Raw genomic sequence first — 15,902 nt, 5'->3', positions numbered from 1 at the left:
AACACACTCAAGGACTGGGACACATAATTACTGGGTGCACAAAATCGATGTGAACTGCATAAGCCGTACCATGGTGGCTGATGACTTTGCAGAACAGTAAGGAAGGGGGTACCCCGGACATTTGCTCTTTGCAAAGAGCACTCCTTGTCACAAGGATCACTGCAGCTAGCATTCCTGGAGAAAGCGAGTACTTTTCCATCATGAAAATGCACATAGTAGGAATGCAGTATTAATATTGAATGCATTCCTACTTAATTTCCATAGCAACCAATGAATGATAGTCATGACATCAGCAATTCTCAGCCATAAGATGTTCTGTAAGAGATTATACCAGAAATTAACCACCAATGCTTTTACAGAAAGCTAAAATCCTTGTGGGCAGAATCCACGTACAAAGTAACATAAGACCTCTAATCGAAATAAAATACTTTCAGGGGCTGTTGGAGAACCCCTTAACACAAACATTTTTAAATAGAAGTATTGCTTATATTAACATTTTCAGAAAAAAAAGATGAGATGATGGTACAGCAAGTAATAAAAAAAACCTTTCCCTCTTCACCTCTGGGCTTTATGTTCTCTTTCACAGATGGTGGTGTTCGGTATCAATCTCAAGTCAAACAGAAAGCAATCAACACAGGAACAAGTTAAACTGGCACATAGCAAAACACCCTTAGAACTTGAAAAGTGCTTGAGAAACTTTGTTATTTTTCAACATTTTAAACTTTTTCCAACTTCATCTAAAAACTAACAACTTAAATTACCATATCAAGCGGTTTTGGTGAAGCTGTCCTACTGCCTTCCCCCAAATATACGCTATTGAAATTGCTCCTAAGAAAACATCAAGGGCTGATGTATCAGGTCAGAAACATTGCTGGTCAGAAACAAAACGGATCTACTATCTGTGTCCTAGTACAAGAAATACTGCCCTGCTGATTGTTCTTTGTTTTCATTTCTTTCACAAATACTTGGCTGACTCAGTTTTCAAAATTTCGAAGTTCAACAATAATAGCTGGCAAAAAGAGAGATCCTTCACCAGAACTCCTTCCACCTGGACAACTCACTCGAGCCAGTTTTGTTTGTTCAAGCCTGGTAATACGCTATTACAGTCTCTCTTCCAAACAGACACAGATACACAAATCATTGAAGTTCCCTCTGTATCAGCAGATGTTCACGTGCGCTGTTTTATTTGCAATAACAGATTAGGTTCTTCAGATTACATTTGAAACTAGAGGGACACAGGAAATGAGCTTACTGTAAGTCTTGGCCAAGATGTCCTGTGCTAGGGAACTAGCTGCCATAGAGAAGCACACCACCATTTCCTTGGTATTTTTCCTAGAGGCAGCGACATTCCTCTTTCTTCCTCTGTGTAAGTACTATTCTCTCTACAACTGGGGTATTATTTGTAACAGTAAGACTGACTACTTGGCATCTGCATGTGTAGATATGCTTCTGGAATTGGTATTGCTCAAGAACTAAAGCCTGAGCTCCACAGTTTCACAGTGAAATGCTGTCGTGCAACTAGACATAATGTTAAATCCAGAAAGCCTGGATACAGCTTAAAGCTGAGCTACTTTCCCACTGACTTCTGTAAGATTTACATTCCAATGTACAATACTTTCTCTCCTCTCTCACACCCATGATCCTGCTTTTTTAGTTTATCGGTTTGAAACAGATGTTTGCTTAGATAGAGCTGTAGAAGCACAGACAACAGAAACTCCATGATTAAGCATCAACAAACAAACTAAGCTTAATTCTGCTCAGTCAAAGCTACAGGTCAGTTGCGATGCTACACATGTCCTTAGGGTCCACTTCCTTAAGTCACCAGAAATGAAAATGTCTCATCAACCTGTTAAATCCCCCCAAACAGGAGCTGTAACAGCCTATGACTGCTAAATGTGTCTGAATAGTCTGGGCCAAAAGAATCTAACTCTAAAAACAAAGCAGTATCTATACCAGTAGTTCTCCGTGTCTCTTCACACCACACCCACCTAAGAGCCACATTGTGCATTTCACTTACTAGTTCTCATATCGTATTTATCAGTGTGAACAGAAACAGCACTGTGAGAGAATAACAAACATTTCCAGTTAGGACTATTGAAGATGAAGTAGCAGAGCTCAATATAGGATACACAAATGCTGTATTCTTCATATTCTCACAAATCCCTAAAACAAGAAAGGGAAGGAACTCAGGAGGTTATGTAGGACAGCACTTGCTTCAAGGCAGGATCTACTTCCACATCTACATCAGACAAGTCAGCCTTGAAGTATTATGACATTTCTGTAACTGGAGATCAATAGGGTAGACCTTCTACTCTGTAGCTTACATGCTTCACTGTTAGAAAGGGAGGTTGTTTTGCTGAGTTGTTGTTAATGCCTATCCTAGATTTCCCTTGACAAGGCTTAAACTCACTATTTCTCCTAGCCCCTTTACAGCTTCATGTATGTACTATTAGACTTAGGTTTTTGATTGTTCGTTCTGATGTGCAATTCCTACTTTTCCAGGAATTCAGCATTAGTAAATAAATGTAAAATTTTCTTTAAAAAAAAGAAAAGAAAATCAAGTGTTGATAGCACAAAGTTTTATAAACACACTGCACAGGTGCACATTGTACCTTTTCTTCAAGTCCTGCAAAAAATTCAGTTTCCATTTATGACACTGGAAATCCCCTAATTTTAAAAAACAAAACACCCAGAATTAAGAAGTATAACCCAATGAAAACTTTTTGATTTCCAACACTTAAATTACATTTAAAAGAAATATTTCTGCAAGGACATCCAAGCCATTTTTATGTCTCTAAACATTAATAGTCATATCTTTAAAACAATTTGAAGTTTACTAAACAATTTAAGAATTTCACCTTGGCCAAAGACAGGAGAGTTTTAAAACTGAGTAAGAAGCTTCATTTAAAACTTCTTGTTTGTGAGGCTATTCAAACAAAACTAAGGGGTGGACACAAGCGTGAAAAGTTTAAAGATTAGGGATTGCATTACGTTCCTTTTAATCATGACAAAAATGCATAGGAATATATTGGAGGCAAGTCTCACACCTTCTGTTATAATCACCATTCTTTTACAATTAGCTGTCTTCGAGGTTTTTTTTCCTGTGATCTTAAATGCTGCAGGATTTTAAAAATGTACCTTTGCTTGCTGCTGGTTTAGCATTCAATAGGAATGGTTATTGTTCATTGCTAACATCAGTTCATGCCTTAAGAGGTAGGGATTTGTAGTGTTTAATGTGTAAGGCTGTGCAACATTTCAGAAATGAGCAGATTTGTCACATTAACTTCTTAAAAATACTTAACATAGTTTCCAAAGACTACTCAAGCATCTCAAGCTTTCACAGTCAAAAACATCACATGCCTAACCTAAAGGCACTTCAGCATCAACATGCTGGTAAACTCTTTCACAGCTACTATTATTTCAAACTAGAAGTGCATTTAAGACATAAAATAAAAGCCACAGTTACCTGTGCTGAGAACCAGTCTTTCTGATCTGGAGGAACAGAATGGCATGCAAGCTGTTCTTATAAACTGATTAAAAATCAGAAGTTATTTTAATATGAGATTTATAAATTTCACATTAAGCAATGAATATGTAAATTCCAAAACTAAAGAGGACAACAGGGCAGCTATGAGTGGTGCAAGAGCACCTAGCAAAGTGACAGAAATGGCCTATTTCCTACTGATAGCCGTTCCAGCAGGGTCACGTATCGCCTAATGACATAATATGCTGCCGGGTCACAGGGACCCCAGGGATGAGAACTGACACTCACAGGTCTCAGTGAGGATACTCTACAGGGCTCAGCGCAAGTTGTTCCCTTTTCTTCTGTCTCTGCTTGAATACATAGCAATACGGTGTTCCTCCAAACATCTCCCACCAAAGCAAGGGCTAGACAGGAAACAGTTGATGAGTATTTACTCTGAAAAGTCAATTCTTTTCTGTGTGAATGTACAACTGTATCCATACAATTTTTATTTGTCAACACTAAACACAGAAATCAAGATTCAGTGGAAAGGCTAACTCACATGATACCAGGCACTCAGCAGCAAATCCTGGACTTCAAATTCAAAAATACAAATGTGGTTTGTTACTCTTCCACATGGATTTTTTTCACTGATATCTTTAGTCTTCCAGTTGGAATAAATGGAATAAAAAATGCAAGTAAACTTGCAGGCTACAGGCAACAGTAGCCTTAGACGCATTGAGGTCAAAAGAGACTGACCACCAAAAACATGAAAGTGACAGAATAAAACTAATTAAATCAATCCAAGATATATGCGACTGTTGCATCTTCTAGAACCACAGGTAGAAATCAGCTGTTAATATTCTGTTTAACATGTCCGGTTGGTTAGAACCGCCAAGAACTTGCAAGCATTTGGTTTGTTTAGTTCTGTTAAGTAGGGGGAAATGACCTAATTTTTCTGATATAAATTTCACAGGCCAGTTACTCTAAAGTGCATTTGTATGAATAAAAACTACTTACCCAGAGGGACATTTGAAAAGGCATTTCAGACAAAAGAAGCCCTAGTGTCAAATATTTTAGTCATTAAAACATAGAACAGCTGCATGTTCTCAGTGAGGTAGCGTCTGGAGCAAGAAAGCAAGTTTGAAAATGTGTATGTCAGTGAACTTCATTTTTTGCAATTATGATGTATAAAGATTGTGTAAAAATAAATTATAGCACTGATAAGCGCAGCTGTAATGTCTGTTAGAATAATCTCCTTCTGAATAGTCTTAAATACAATGTCTCTGCCTAAGTCCCTTATACATTACATGTATCTGGCACAGTTTTTCTCTCAGAGGGAGGATTCACTACTGAAACTCGGTAGTTACTTTTTAGTTTGTTAGGACAGTGGAAGAGAACTCGCCCTGAAAATATACTTCTCCACAGATTTTCCAGCAGCTGTAACAGTGCCACATTTAAATAATGGGGCAACTCTGAGCACATCTATAAAAGCTGCAATGTATCATGCCTCCACACCACAAAAGTTAGGAGAGCAACACCATTATGTTCCCAATGGAACAGCAAAAGTCTGCAAGTCACCTGTCTAAACACAAGTTTAACATCCTTTTCATACCTTTGCTGACAGACAGGCACCTGTGTCTCTGCTGATGCTGGAGTGCAAAAAAACCATTCAGTCATACGCTCCAGCATCCTGGCTCTTCTTTCAATGCAACTTTAGCAGATTCAAAGCAGTTTACACAGAATAGCACTGCAGGAAAGTCAGTAGCCATTCCAAGGCCCTGTTTTCAACGTGACAGATTACCACCTCAAGCGTGGTTAGATTTCCACAGTGAAGAGCTATCTGTAAATACATCCTACACACAAAAATGACTGAGAAAATGCGATCAGTAGCTGGTTACATACAACACAGATGCTCCAACTAGTGGAAAAACACAGACTGTTAAACAAAACAAAAAAAAGTGTTATTACCTAAAAGTAACAGTACACGCCCAGGATTATCACGACCTCCAAATTTATGAGAACAGCACTGGAGAGAACCAACCATCAAATCCACTTCCCTGAATTTTAAAGCAACAGTGTAACAGGAATTTTGCTAATGCTTTCCACATAGCATCTTCTCTACCAAAATGAAGACGATCCATAGATGCATCAGATTTGCTCAAAATCCAACAGCACACTTACAGACTTCAATTAACAATAACGATCAGCTGTGGATGTAGCACAGGAAGAGCTTCAAGAACTGTGCCAATGTAGAAAAACTTTCAATAACATTAAATCTGTTTGCAGTACAGCATCCTCAAAGCACAATGAATGAGCAGCTACTGGAGTCCGTGTCCAACATTAACAGAATGAAGCCTGGAGGCAGGATGAAATCCTATTTGCAACATGACTTTCAAAGTGCTTCCACATGTTCTGTAATACCTAAAAAAGGATAAATCTGTGCTAGCTACAAACACCCCAACTCCGGGCAAAACACAAATGCCCAAAGGCAAGAAGTTAAAAAACAAACCAACTTAACACTACTTTAAGAGAGTGACATATCTTCCACGCATCAAACTTTCATGATCTTTCTTTTACAAGAGAAACTGAGAGCAAACACTCCCTACTCTGCATTTGCACTAGTCTCCTCTCTCCAAAAAAAGAATGTTAGAGTCTTACCTAAATAAAATAGCAATCATTAGAAGAAACAAAGCCTACAACATAGCTGCTACTACATTAGTTTCATGTATTTTATTTTCATACAGAAAACCTTAAAGACAGCTGTACAGATACTTGTTAACAATTCCCAGGTCTTCACCAGCTACACAGGTCAAATCTTCATCATCCCTGCAAAAGCCAGACTCCAGTCTTGCCACTCAGCTATGCTTTGAGCTCCAAAGAACTACGGCTGAACATTTTTAGAGAGTGGACAAGGCAGACCATAACGAATAAGGACAGACTAACCGCCACCCCCCCACCCCACCCCAAAACATATTAAACTGTGGTTGAGCAGCTATATTACAGGCAATGGACCACTCTGGAATTCCCATTTAGGAACTTTAAGAAAATGAAGATATTTTCACCATGTTTCAGATTTGAATGTGTTCCTATTCATTAACCATTTCCCCCAAAATATCTCAGTTTATTCTGCTCAATTGAGGAGCATCAGGAAGAAAAGTCACCCCATCAGATACTTAAGGACATAGGAGACAGCATACTTTTCCTGGAATGTATGAATGTCCAAATAATACCCAAGAATGGTGTGACAGGATACTCTCCTTCAATAGCACAAAGTTCTATTCTTTTTGTGAGCAAAATATAGTACCACCCACTAACCAAGGACTCTACATCTGGTTTATCTCGTTCACTCACAATGGCATACTTCCTGTCTGTATCTATAAAACACCAGTTAACACCCACTTTGCATCCCAAGTCTAATAAAAATTTCCACTACTGCGCATCTCAAGGCATAGTATTTTGGAAGATAAATTCTAATCAAATAAGCTAAAACGCCTCTTAAAGTCAAATTATTCCAATTTTAAGTTTTCATCTAATTGCAAATTCTTTAAATATTAATAGTCTACCATTCTGACCAAATCAAGAAACATATGTAAAGATGTGTTTACTTCAGAGTATTTTCTCCAAAGAACAAATTAAATTAATTCAGTGAATTCCAATATAAAGCGGGCAAATAAGGGTAAACAAGTCCCATTATGATGATAGGATGCAAAGACTCAACCATTTCTATGCCTCTTCAGCACAGAATAGCCCAAAACCTTTTTTGACTTTGGGTACATGTGCCCAGAACAGATGAATGCTTCATTTAAATACAGGAAGCATTTGTCATTATAAGTGCAAGTCTTGACTGAGAGTTAAAAAAAGTCCGTCTTTAAACAGCAAGAAGTGGTTGACACCCTTTGTGTTCAGTAAAGGATTGAAAAAGTTTTACTCAAACTAGATGTCTAGAAATTGAGTATTTTGCTTTTCAATCTGTGTAATGGCTAAATTATTAAAAAATAACAATCCTCAAGCTAACAGCTCTGTTCTCTCCTAGACAGTGTTAAACCTTAATCTAAATTCGAGCTTCCACAGAGCAGTTAGTTACTTTCAAAGCTCTGGCAAAACACATCTCTGTTTAGTACTGAGTTACAGTTCCTTCTTCCTAGCAGAAAACTAACACAAGACAAAGACAAATAAGCAAGCAAACATAACAAACTAGAAACATTATATACACTTGCGTATATGTAAAAGCACACACAAGCAACTATAGTAGGGTAAAGTAGGGCATGAACCTAGTGTGAAAGTTATCTCAAATTTATTGTATATCTGCACATACCCACAGCTTTACAAAAATATGTAACAGCCAGTTTCAAGAGTTCCACCTAGCAACATCACCTGTTTAACTATCAGACAGAATTACTTTAAGTATAATACAGATAAAAACTAATAAAAGGTCCTTAGGTGTCAGAACCATAGACTCTTTTCCTTGTGCACAGATATTTAATCCGTTAGCTTTCCAAAAGTGTCATCTGCTTACAATCTACTGTAGAGTTAGTATTAGTGTGCCTTGAGGAAGAAAGCTTTTGATTACAAGAGGAGCATACGCAAACAAGACACCTTAAATTTCATATTTATTTTTATTATTGTATTTCTTAAGTATTAATATTAAATATTATTCTAAAATATTAAAATAATATTGTTTCTTAAATAAAGGGGAAGGAGAAATGGTGACACAAAAGAAAATACCTATTTATAATACTCCGATAATCTGGAATGAGTTCTCAGAATTCAAAAAGGTAATTTCAGTTTCACATGCATTAATAGTCTGTAATATACACACACACAAAACCGTAGCACAGAAGACACTCTCAGAAGTTAGCAAGTGCTTATAATCTCAAGCACTGGAAGGAAACCCAGGTGTTACTTGGCAATGTTTTCAGTTATCAAAAGGGAGGAAGGATTCCTTTCCAAGCACAATTCACTGCTTACCTTACAAGTCAAACTGTAACAGTAACTCCACTTTTAACAGAGAGAACAGAGTACCTTTCCATGCAATCCAAGAGGTCTATCATTTCTGCTCTTCCAGAAAAATGAAGACAAGTATTATATTACTCCTCTGCCTAGCTACATGATTTATTTCAACTAGATAATAATGTAGGATCTCTCAGACAGTGGTTTTCCAAGGCATTTGTTACATGAGTCATCTGGCTTTAAAAAAGCAGCCACATCCTTTGCAATGAGAGCTGACTGTAAAATAGGTCAGTGTGTAATGAAGCATGCCGCTGGCTTATGCTTGCAAAAATAAACCCAAATAATAATTCATGGCAAGAGTACCTCATGGATATCCAAAAGAAAGGCAGAAATTCTTACCTTAACAGGAAAGCTACACTTGCCAGTACGAACGCCTTCTTCATCAGTCTGCCACTGATGAGGCCTACTGGCCTCTGGGACATAGACATCTTTCTTTCTCCTAAAGCTTTGCCGTAATTTGTTCATTTCTCAGAGTTTCACGTCCTAGAAGAAAAAAAGAATACCGCCAATAGGCACCAAAACACACATTTAGCCACTTTGGGTCAACCACTATCATGACAAATGAAAAATCTGGGCTTCTGCAAATATGAATGTAGGTACCTGTGAAAGGAAAATATTTTGGACATCGATTCAGAGAAAGACAGATATTCACTTCAAAGTGGAAAACACAAATCCACCTTACTTGTTTAATATCTTTCCACAGCAACTGAAGCATTAGACCCAGGAATAACTATTACTCTGAGCATAAGGTTACTTAAAATAGCTGACAGAGAAGATCTGAAGAGTGATGCGCATGAAATCCTGCCTCCCCAAATTTAAACACCTATCTAGAGCAACCAAGCAGGACACCAGTAGCACAAGCTTCCAAGGCACCCATGCAAGGCAAGGATTCATAGCCCTAAGACTGTTCCTAAAATTACGTGCTTGTGCGGCTCTTTAAGTACGAGTGATAGGTTCATGCTTTTACCAAGGTGCACAGTCCAGCCCTTGCTTAGTCTACTTGTAAATGTTCTTACGTTTAAATGAGAAATGCACTGAATTGACTTCCATGTCCTGGGTAAATCTCTAAACAATTACATAGTCTCACCTCTTTAAAGGGGGAAGACAGTTCTGTAATTACACTTCCAAAGCCTAGAATTAGATGCTTTTTATACACTGTTCTCTTATGTATCAGTTTCTATATACAAGCCATTCTATACTTTAGACATGCTCACCTTTACTAGATTCAAACTACAATTAACCAAGAAGATATCAGAGAAAGTACTACTAATAAAAAGACTCAATATTCAGCTACAGAAGTAAAATCATATGGGATACAATGTGCGGAATATAGAAAACATGCTAAAAGGCTTCTTGAGATACTGCTCTTCTTTCCTGAAAAAGAAGCCTTCTTACAACCATGACATCTCATTTTGATAGAAAAAAAGATGCTGCAGAATGCAAGGCAACAAAATCTACCTGGATTATATATGCTTATTTCCCATTAGATTAACTAAGCTACAGAATATAGATGTTTATGGGTGTCAATAGGTAGCCTTTGAATGAAAGCAGCTTTAAAAGCAGTTTGAACACTATTTTAAACCCTTAAAAGAGCTAGTGTCTTCCAGTTAAAACTATTTGACATAGGTGAGAAAAATAAACACATTCATGTTTGTGGTATCTGACATTTAAGAAGCTTAAATTCAAAATGCAACAATTTCAAAGCTGAACAAAAGTCAGAAATCAAAAGCATTACAGAAAATCACTGCCCACCACTACCAATTCTGATCAGCCAAATTAAAAATATTAAATTGTTTTATATCTCATGACGCACTTTAGCCATTCTAAGTAACAAAAAGGTGTGAGTTTTGTCACTGACTCCCCAAAGCCCCCTTCAGCAACTGTTACTTTCCTCCTCAAGCTGTAAGTCATTGGGGAAGTCAGTTCCCACTGTATCTTACAGGCATGGCATTGGCTCATTTCTCAAGAATCTTCCACCTTTCCATAATCTATTCAAAGCAATATTGTAAAATAAGTAATAATTTAAAGATATACCCATGGATAAGAAAACACCACTATATCACTAGAACTGGGAAATTTAAGTGTGATGCTAATACTTGTTGAAGTGCAAATAAGCACGCTACTCACATGCACGGGTTCAGTGACAAATGCAATGCTGCCTGGTCTTGGAGCATTGCAGGGCATTCTTTCAGCATAAGGGATAATTCCTGAAGTATTTCTACATCAGCAAGCAACCAGACCAAACTCCACTTTTGCAGCAAACACCTGTGCTCAAAGCTGCTTGATGAGCATTTCAAAGCAGCAAGGTGTGGCACTCCCAGCAATCCAAATCTCTTGCAAATTAAGTGAAGGGTTGAGATGTATGGCAAAGGCTAGACAACTGTCCCCGGAAGGGAGCATGTATCTAGAATAGCCACGAGCTCTAACAAACAGTGTAAGAGCAGGGATAGGAAGTTGCTCAGGGATTTTCAATCACAATTATGTAGTTATAAAGCAGTGTTTGCTTCATTCCCTCATAGCTGCAAAATGCCTGACATAACTAGTAACATGAAATATTTTCTTGAATTTACTTAGTAGGATTTAGAGATTAGAACATGTGTGCAAAATAAAACACATGCACATTTCTTACCACTAAACAAGCCGAAGCAGCTCCTCTACAAACACAGTTTCTTTATTTTACAAGCTAAAAGCCATTTAAAAATTTTTCAGTGTGCAAAGACAATTCTGGAAGTTTTAAGAGAAGGTGCAAGGCTTCTATTCTCCCTTAAGGCTTAGAGAGGCATTAGAGTAGTATTAGTTATGTATTTTGCTTTACAAACTGCAGACAGACGAATCTATGCATCACTCAGTCTAAAGGAACCAGAATTTCAAGGGGACCATTCAATCACCTCGGGCAGGTGACACGTACTGCAGCAAATCTCCACACGGCACCTCAGCTCGTGAGGACACCCACTCTTGTCCCTGCTGAAGACTGGCAGTGCCATAGCACGAGCAGCAAAACCGCTGCTCCAGCTGCTTCAGTGCAAAGCTCAGGAGTCTGGTCAGCGCATAGCTTGAAGCCCAGCTGCCCGACCTTGCACTCTGGTGACTGAGAAATGGGCATAGATACTCCGTTCTGCCAAAAAGGGCAACAGACTCTTAAACTGATACAAATAGATGCAGTAAGGCTCATCTGCCCATATTCTGAGTACGATAGATTAAAAAATGCTTTGTAGAAATTTCAAACCTACAAACATGTAAAAAGAACCTGTGGAAAAGTTTTCAAGGTAACTCTGAATCTCAAAAGCTTCAGTAAGTAACAAAACAACAACTGAGAACAGCCTGCAGCCACTGTACCACTTGTGAAATCACAGTCTAATTGCCTTATCATAGCATTTGCTTATGTGAGCATTTCTTTGGACTTCTCCCAGGAAGCATTGCTTTTGCCCATGAGACTGGTACCTTACCGGAGATTTATTCTGACCAGGAATCTCAATCCACAGGGGAGGATGAGAATAAGAGTTCTTCAACTACGCTTCCTATGAGCAGCTGAAGTGGCATTTTGCCCAAAAGTGTTTCCTTTTCACTGAAAACCAAACCCATTTACCTACATGTTCTAATTTTGAGGTCATGTCGGCCTCAAGTGGTTTAAAAATAGCTTATTCTATTTAATAGACATGCCGACAAATATCAAAATTAATTTCTGGTCAGGCAACCAGTGAGCTTTCTCCAACTGCCACACTCGGATTTTCTGAGATGTCAGACTGTTTCAAGTAGGTTGCAAAATAGTTTGCCCTATAAACACCTGATTTGCTGGTAACATGCATGTCAGCCCAATATAACTAGAATTGCCATCTGATGGGAAAGCCTTAAGTAAAACGACTCACACAGGCTGCATATTTGAGGATTCGGGAGAGAAGCACATGAATTGCTGCAATTAAGTGCTGAAATTTCTACTAATTTTGCCTGGAGCTCAAAATCCCTGCGCAGGAGCTCTAGAGAAAAATGAGTGAGCATTTCCTACTTGAATTCTTTGCAGTGCACTTCACATTTCCATAAAAGCATAACATGCCTGCCCACATAACGAGAGACACCAACCTAGGCTGCAACAAGCTAGCACGGTATTTTCTACTGAACTGACAGCATCACTGATACTGTAAAAAGCTTTATACTCTGTTTTGGGATTATGTAGGCTGAAAGTTATCTGTCCCTGATTCTTCTATATTTAGCAACTGATTTTTGTCCTGTAATTAAACGTATTTTAAAAAACCTCAAGAAGAAACAAACCAAACCACCAAAGACACTATTTCCTTTTCACTTTCACAACCCCAAATCCAGCTTGGGCCCAGAGAGAGGACAACGGAGAAACAGTATTTGAAGATAAGCCTAGTGAAAAGCCAAGATGGGAAACTCAAAGTCTAATTAAATCACAAAACGTAGCGTAATATCAGACTGTTGTGGTTTGACCCCAGCCAGCAGCTAAGCACCATGCAGCCACTTACCCCTCCCCCCCCCAGTGGGATGGGGAGGAGGCTAGGGGAAAAAAAAAAAAGTAAAACTTATGTGTTGAGAGAAGAACGGTTTAATAAATAAAATATAACACTAACAATAAAAATATAATAATAATAGTAATGAAAAGGAATATAACAAAAAAAAAAGAGGAGAAATAACACCCAAGAAAAGACAAGTGATGCACAATGCAATTGCTCACCACCCGCTGACTGATGCCAGAGCAGTGATCCCCCCTCCCGGCCAACTCCCCCCCATTTATATACGGGGTGTGACGTTCTATAGTATGGAATACCCCTTTGGCTAGTTCGGGTCAGCTGCCCTGGCTATGCTCCCTCCCAGCTTCTTGCACACCTGCTTGCTGGCAGACCATGGGAAACTGAACAATCCTTGACTTAGGATAAGCACTACTTAGCAACAACTAAAACATCAGCGTGTTATCACCATTATTCTCTCACTAAATCCAAAACACAGCACTGTACCAGCTACTAAGAAGAAAATTAACTCTATTCCAGCCAAAACCAGGACACAGAGACAAACAGGTAACAAAGGCTGAAAGCACTGAGATCTTCCGGAGGAAGGAGGAAACAGGGCTACTTTGGGTTCTGTTACATTTCAAGGTTACCTTTACCAGCCAGCTAACTGCAGACAGCTTGACATCTGAATGGTCATGCCCATTGGGGGGGGGGGGAACAAAACCGGAAAAAAAAAAACAAACCAAGAAAACCTCCACCACTGTTGCAATCCAAGAGATTACAACATTAGACTAAACATTAGACCAGTTCCCACAGCACCATACAAGCATCTACAAAAGGCATCGAGAACACAAAAGTTATTCACATAGTGAGTTTATAAATTTATGTTGCTATTTATTTTTATGCAAATTGATATATTTTGGATATTTTGAAAACACAGCTCCAAAGCCAATTTAAGGAGAGCTTTGGCACCATTATTCTTCTGACCACCTGAAAAGCTATCATTTTAACCCATACCAGTTCACTGACAACTCAGGGGCAGCGCAGAGACAGAAACTACGTTGTCACAGATAAAAGTGCATGTTGAAGCACTCTTGGCTTCGCTGCCTTGTGCATCATCAGGTTATGGCTGCAGAACAAATTACTGCAAGATAAACTAGCATGTTAATTCATGTCTTGTTAGCTGCCCTGCTGTACGAATGTGTTCACTTTTACCCTTCAGTGAGCACAAGCCAGCAATTTACCCTTCAGTGAGAGATTGGTAAGCTTTCACATTAACTGAAGTTAGATCAGGTGGGAGCTGCTGATGATGCAAATTTGGAGCTTAGCTTGCCTTGCAGGAGTTTACACATATACCCATACATTCAGACAAGCAGTTCATTTACATTTTACCTAAATGTTTCTTGCATAGCAGTTGCTGCTACAAGGTGATCCAAACTACAGAATCTGCAGGGCAGAAGGACAGTATTGGTACCTGAAGTGTGTTCACAAATTTAAGTGGTTAGATTTTAGGCTAAGGGTACTACAAATTTCACACTAAGCAATCACTTACAGTTTCAACACTGAGGACAAAAAACCAGCACAAACCCATTTTTATCTTTCTTCTGTACTCTAGCCTTCACAAAGGTTATTTAATCTGCATTCAATTATGTGGTATCTTTTTTGTTTGCAACGGAAAAGGATAAAAACTGATTTTAAGTCTTCAGCCAGTTTTTAAAAACTATTCAGAGGGTTTGGGATTACTTTCTGTTTTCCCTCAGAATTGAATACTGTTTCCTATTTACCAATTTAGAAAAAAGAAAGTCATGGGTCAAATAAGGGCAAAGTACTCTCTGCAGCCTGCAACAAATACAGAGTAGCCAGGGCACCGGAGGGAACACCCTCCCACCCTGCTGCCATCCTCCTGCTTTATAGTGCAAGTCCTCCCGCAAGCCTAAACCATCAGGAGTACACCAAATTGACACATCAATAAAATTCCTAGAAGTATGCATTTCAAACAGCAGGGAAATCTAGGTTTAAGAACAACGTGTTATAGGGATCATTCTAAAATTTACAAGCCTCCACATAAAACTAATTCAATTAACATGCTACAATCAGACTAAGTAATTTAAAAAAAAAAAGTCTCATTCATACCTCTATTGCCTGCTGGCCACACACAGGTGAGGTAGGAGCAGCTGCACAATTATCAGCTCCTACACGCTCTTTCCCAGTGAAATGCACCTAATATTGCTAATAAAAAAAGGACCAAGCCAAAAAGAGCTCGAAACTCAGAGCAACAAGTTCATCCATCTCTAATATGTTTTTTGCCTAAGAAATACCAAGCATTTCTTGACATCAAAGCTTTCTGAATAAGGATGCGTTTTTCCTGCCAAAGTTACCTGATACTTCAGACCTAAGAGGACATGCAAATTACCTTAATCTCACTGAAAAAAATGTGTTTGCCTAACCTACTTACTAGGAAAACAGTCCAGAAACATTCCTCGGCACGGCTGTGAAGATCTGTATCCTCAGAAGACTCGAAGATCTGTATCCTCAGAAAACTCTGTGGCTTTAAGTTCTTGTGCAAGTACAACCTAGTCACACCTGTCCAAAGACTTGTGTCTAACAGCTATCTTTTTAGCATTATCAAAACTTGAATTTTATTACAAAATCCACAAGGGTCCATACCAGGAAATGCAAACAGCCCACACTTCCATATTTCAGAAGAGTACTCCACATTGCTTTTTCCTATAAAACTCAGTTCACTGCTGACACTTCAACATTATTGTAAATCTTGGCTATAACTGGGACACTAGGACATCAGCGAGGAAATATGCTTGTTTCAAGCTATTTTCTTGGGATGAGATTTGGTTTTGGCAGGCTTACCTTCAGTACAAGCACAAACGTAAAGAAGTAGTTCAAAACATTTAGATCTATTTTGCTTTCTAATGCACAGTTTGAATCTCTAAATTTAAGATAACAAG

At 38.5% G+C, this 15,902-nt stretch overlaps 1 protein-coding gene across 10 annotated transcripts in view; it reads right to left on the bottom strand.

Moving 5' to 3' along the window:
- Window positions 1-15,902, bottom strand: part of NUMB (NUMB endocytic adaptor protein) — a 98,239-nt gene that overhangs the window by 26,787 nt on the left and 55,550 nt on the right. For all 10 annotated transcript variants that reach the window (XM_050896829.1, XM_050896834.1, XM_050896830.1 and 7 more), the window contains exon 2: window positions 8,816-8,959. In XM_050896829.1, the coding sequence (XP_050752786.1) occupies window positions 8,816-8,941 (126 nt within the window). In that variant the 5' untranslated portion in view covers window positions 8,942-8,959. The remainder of the gene's footprint in view (window positions 1-8,815; window positions 8,960-15,902) is intronic.

Source organism: Gymnogyps californianus, chromosome 5 (assembly GCF_018139145.2).
Source record: "Gymnogyps californianus isolate 813 chromosome 5, ASM1813914v2, whole genome shotgun sequence".
Lineage (NCBI taxonomy): Eukaryota > Metazoa > Chordata > Aves > Accipitriformes > Cathartidae > Gymnogyps > Gymnogyps californianus.
This window is presented reverse-complemented; position numbering and strand designations above follow the sequence as displayed.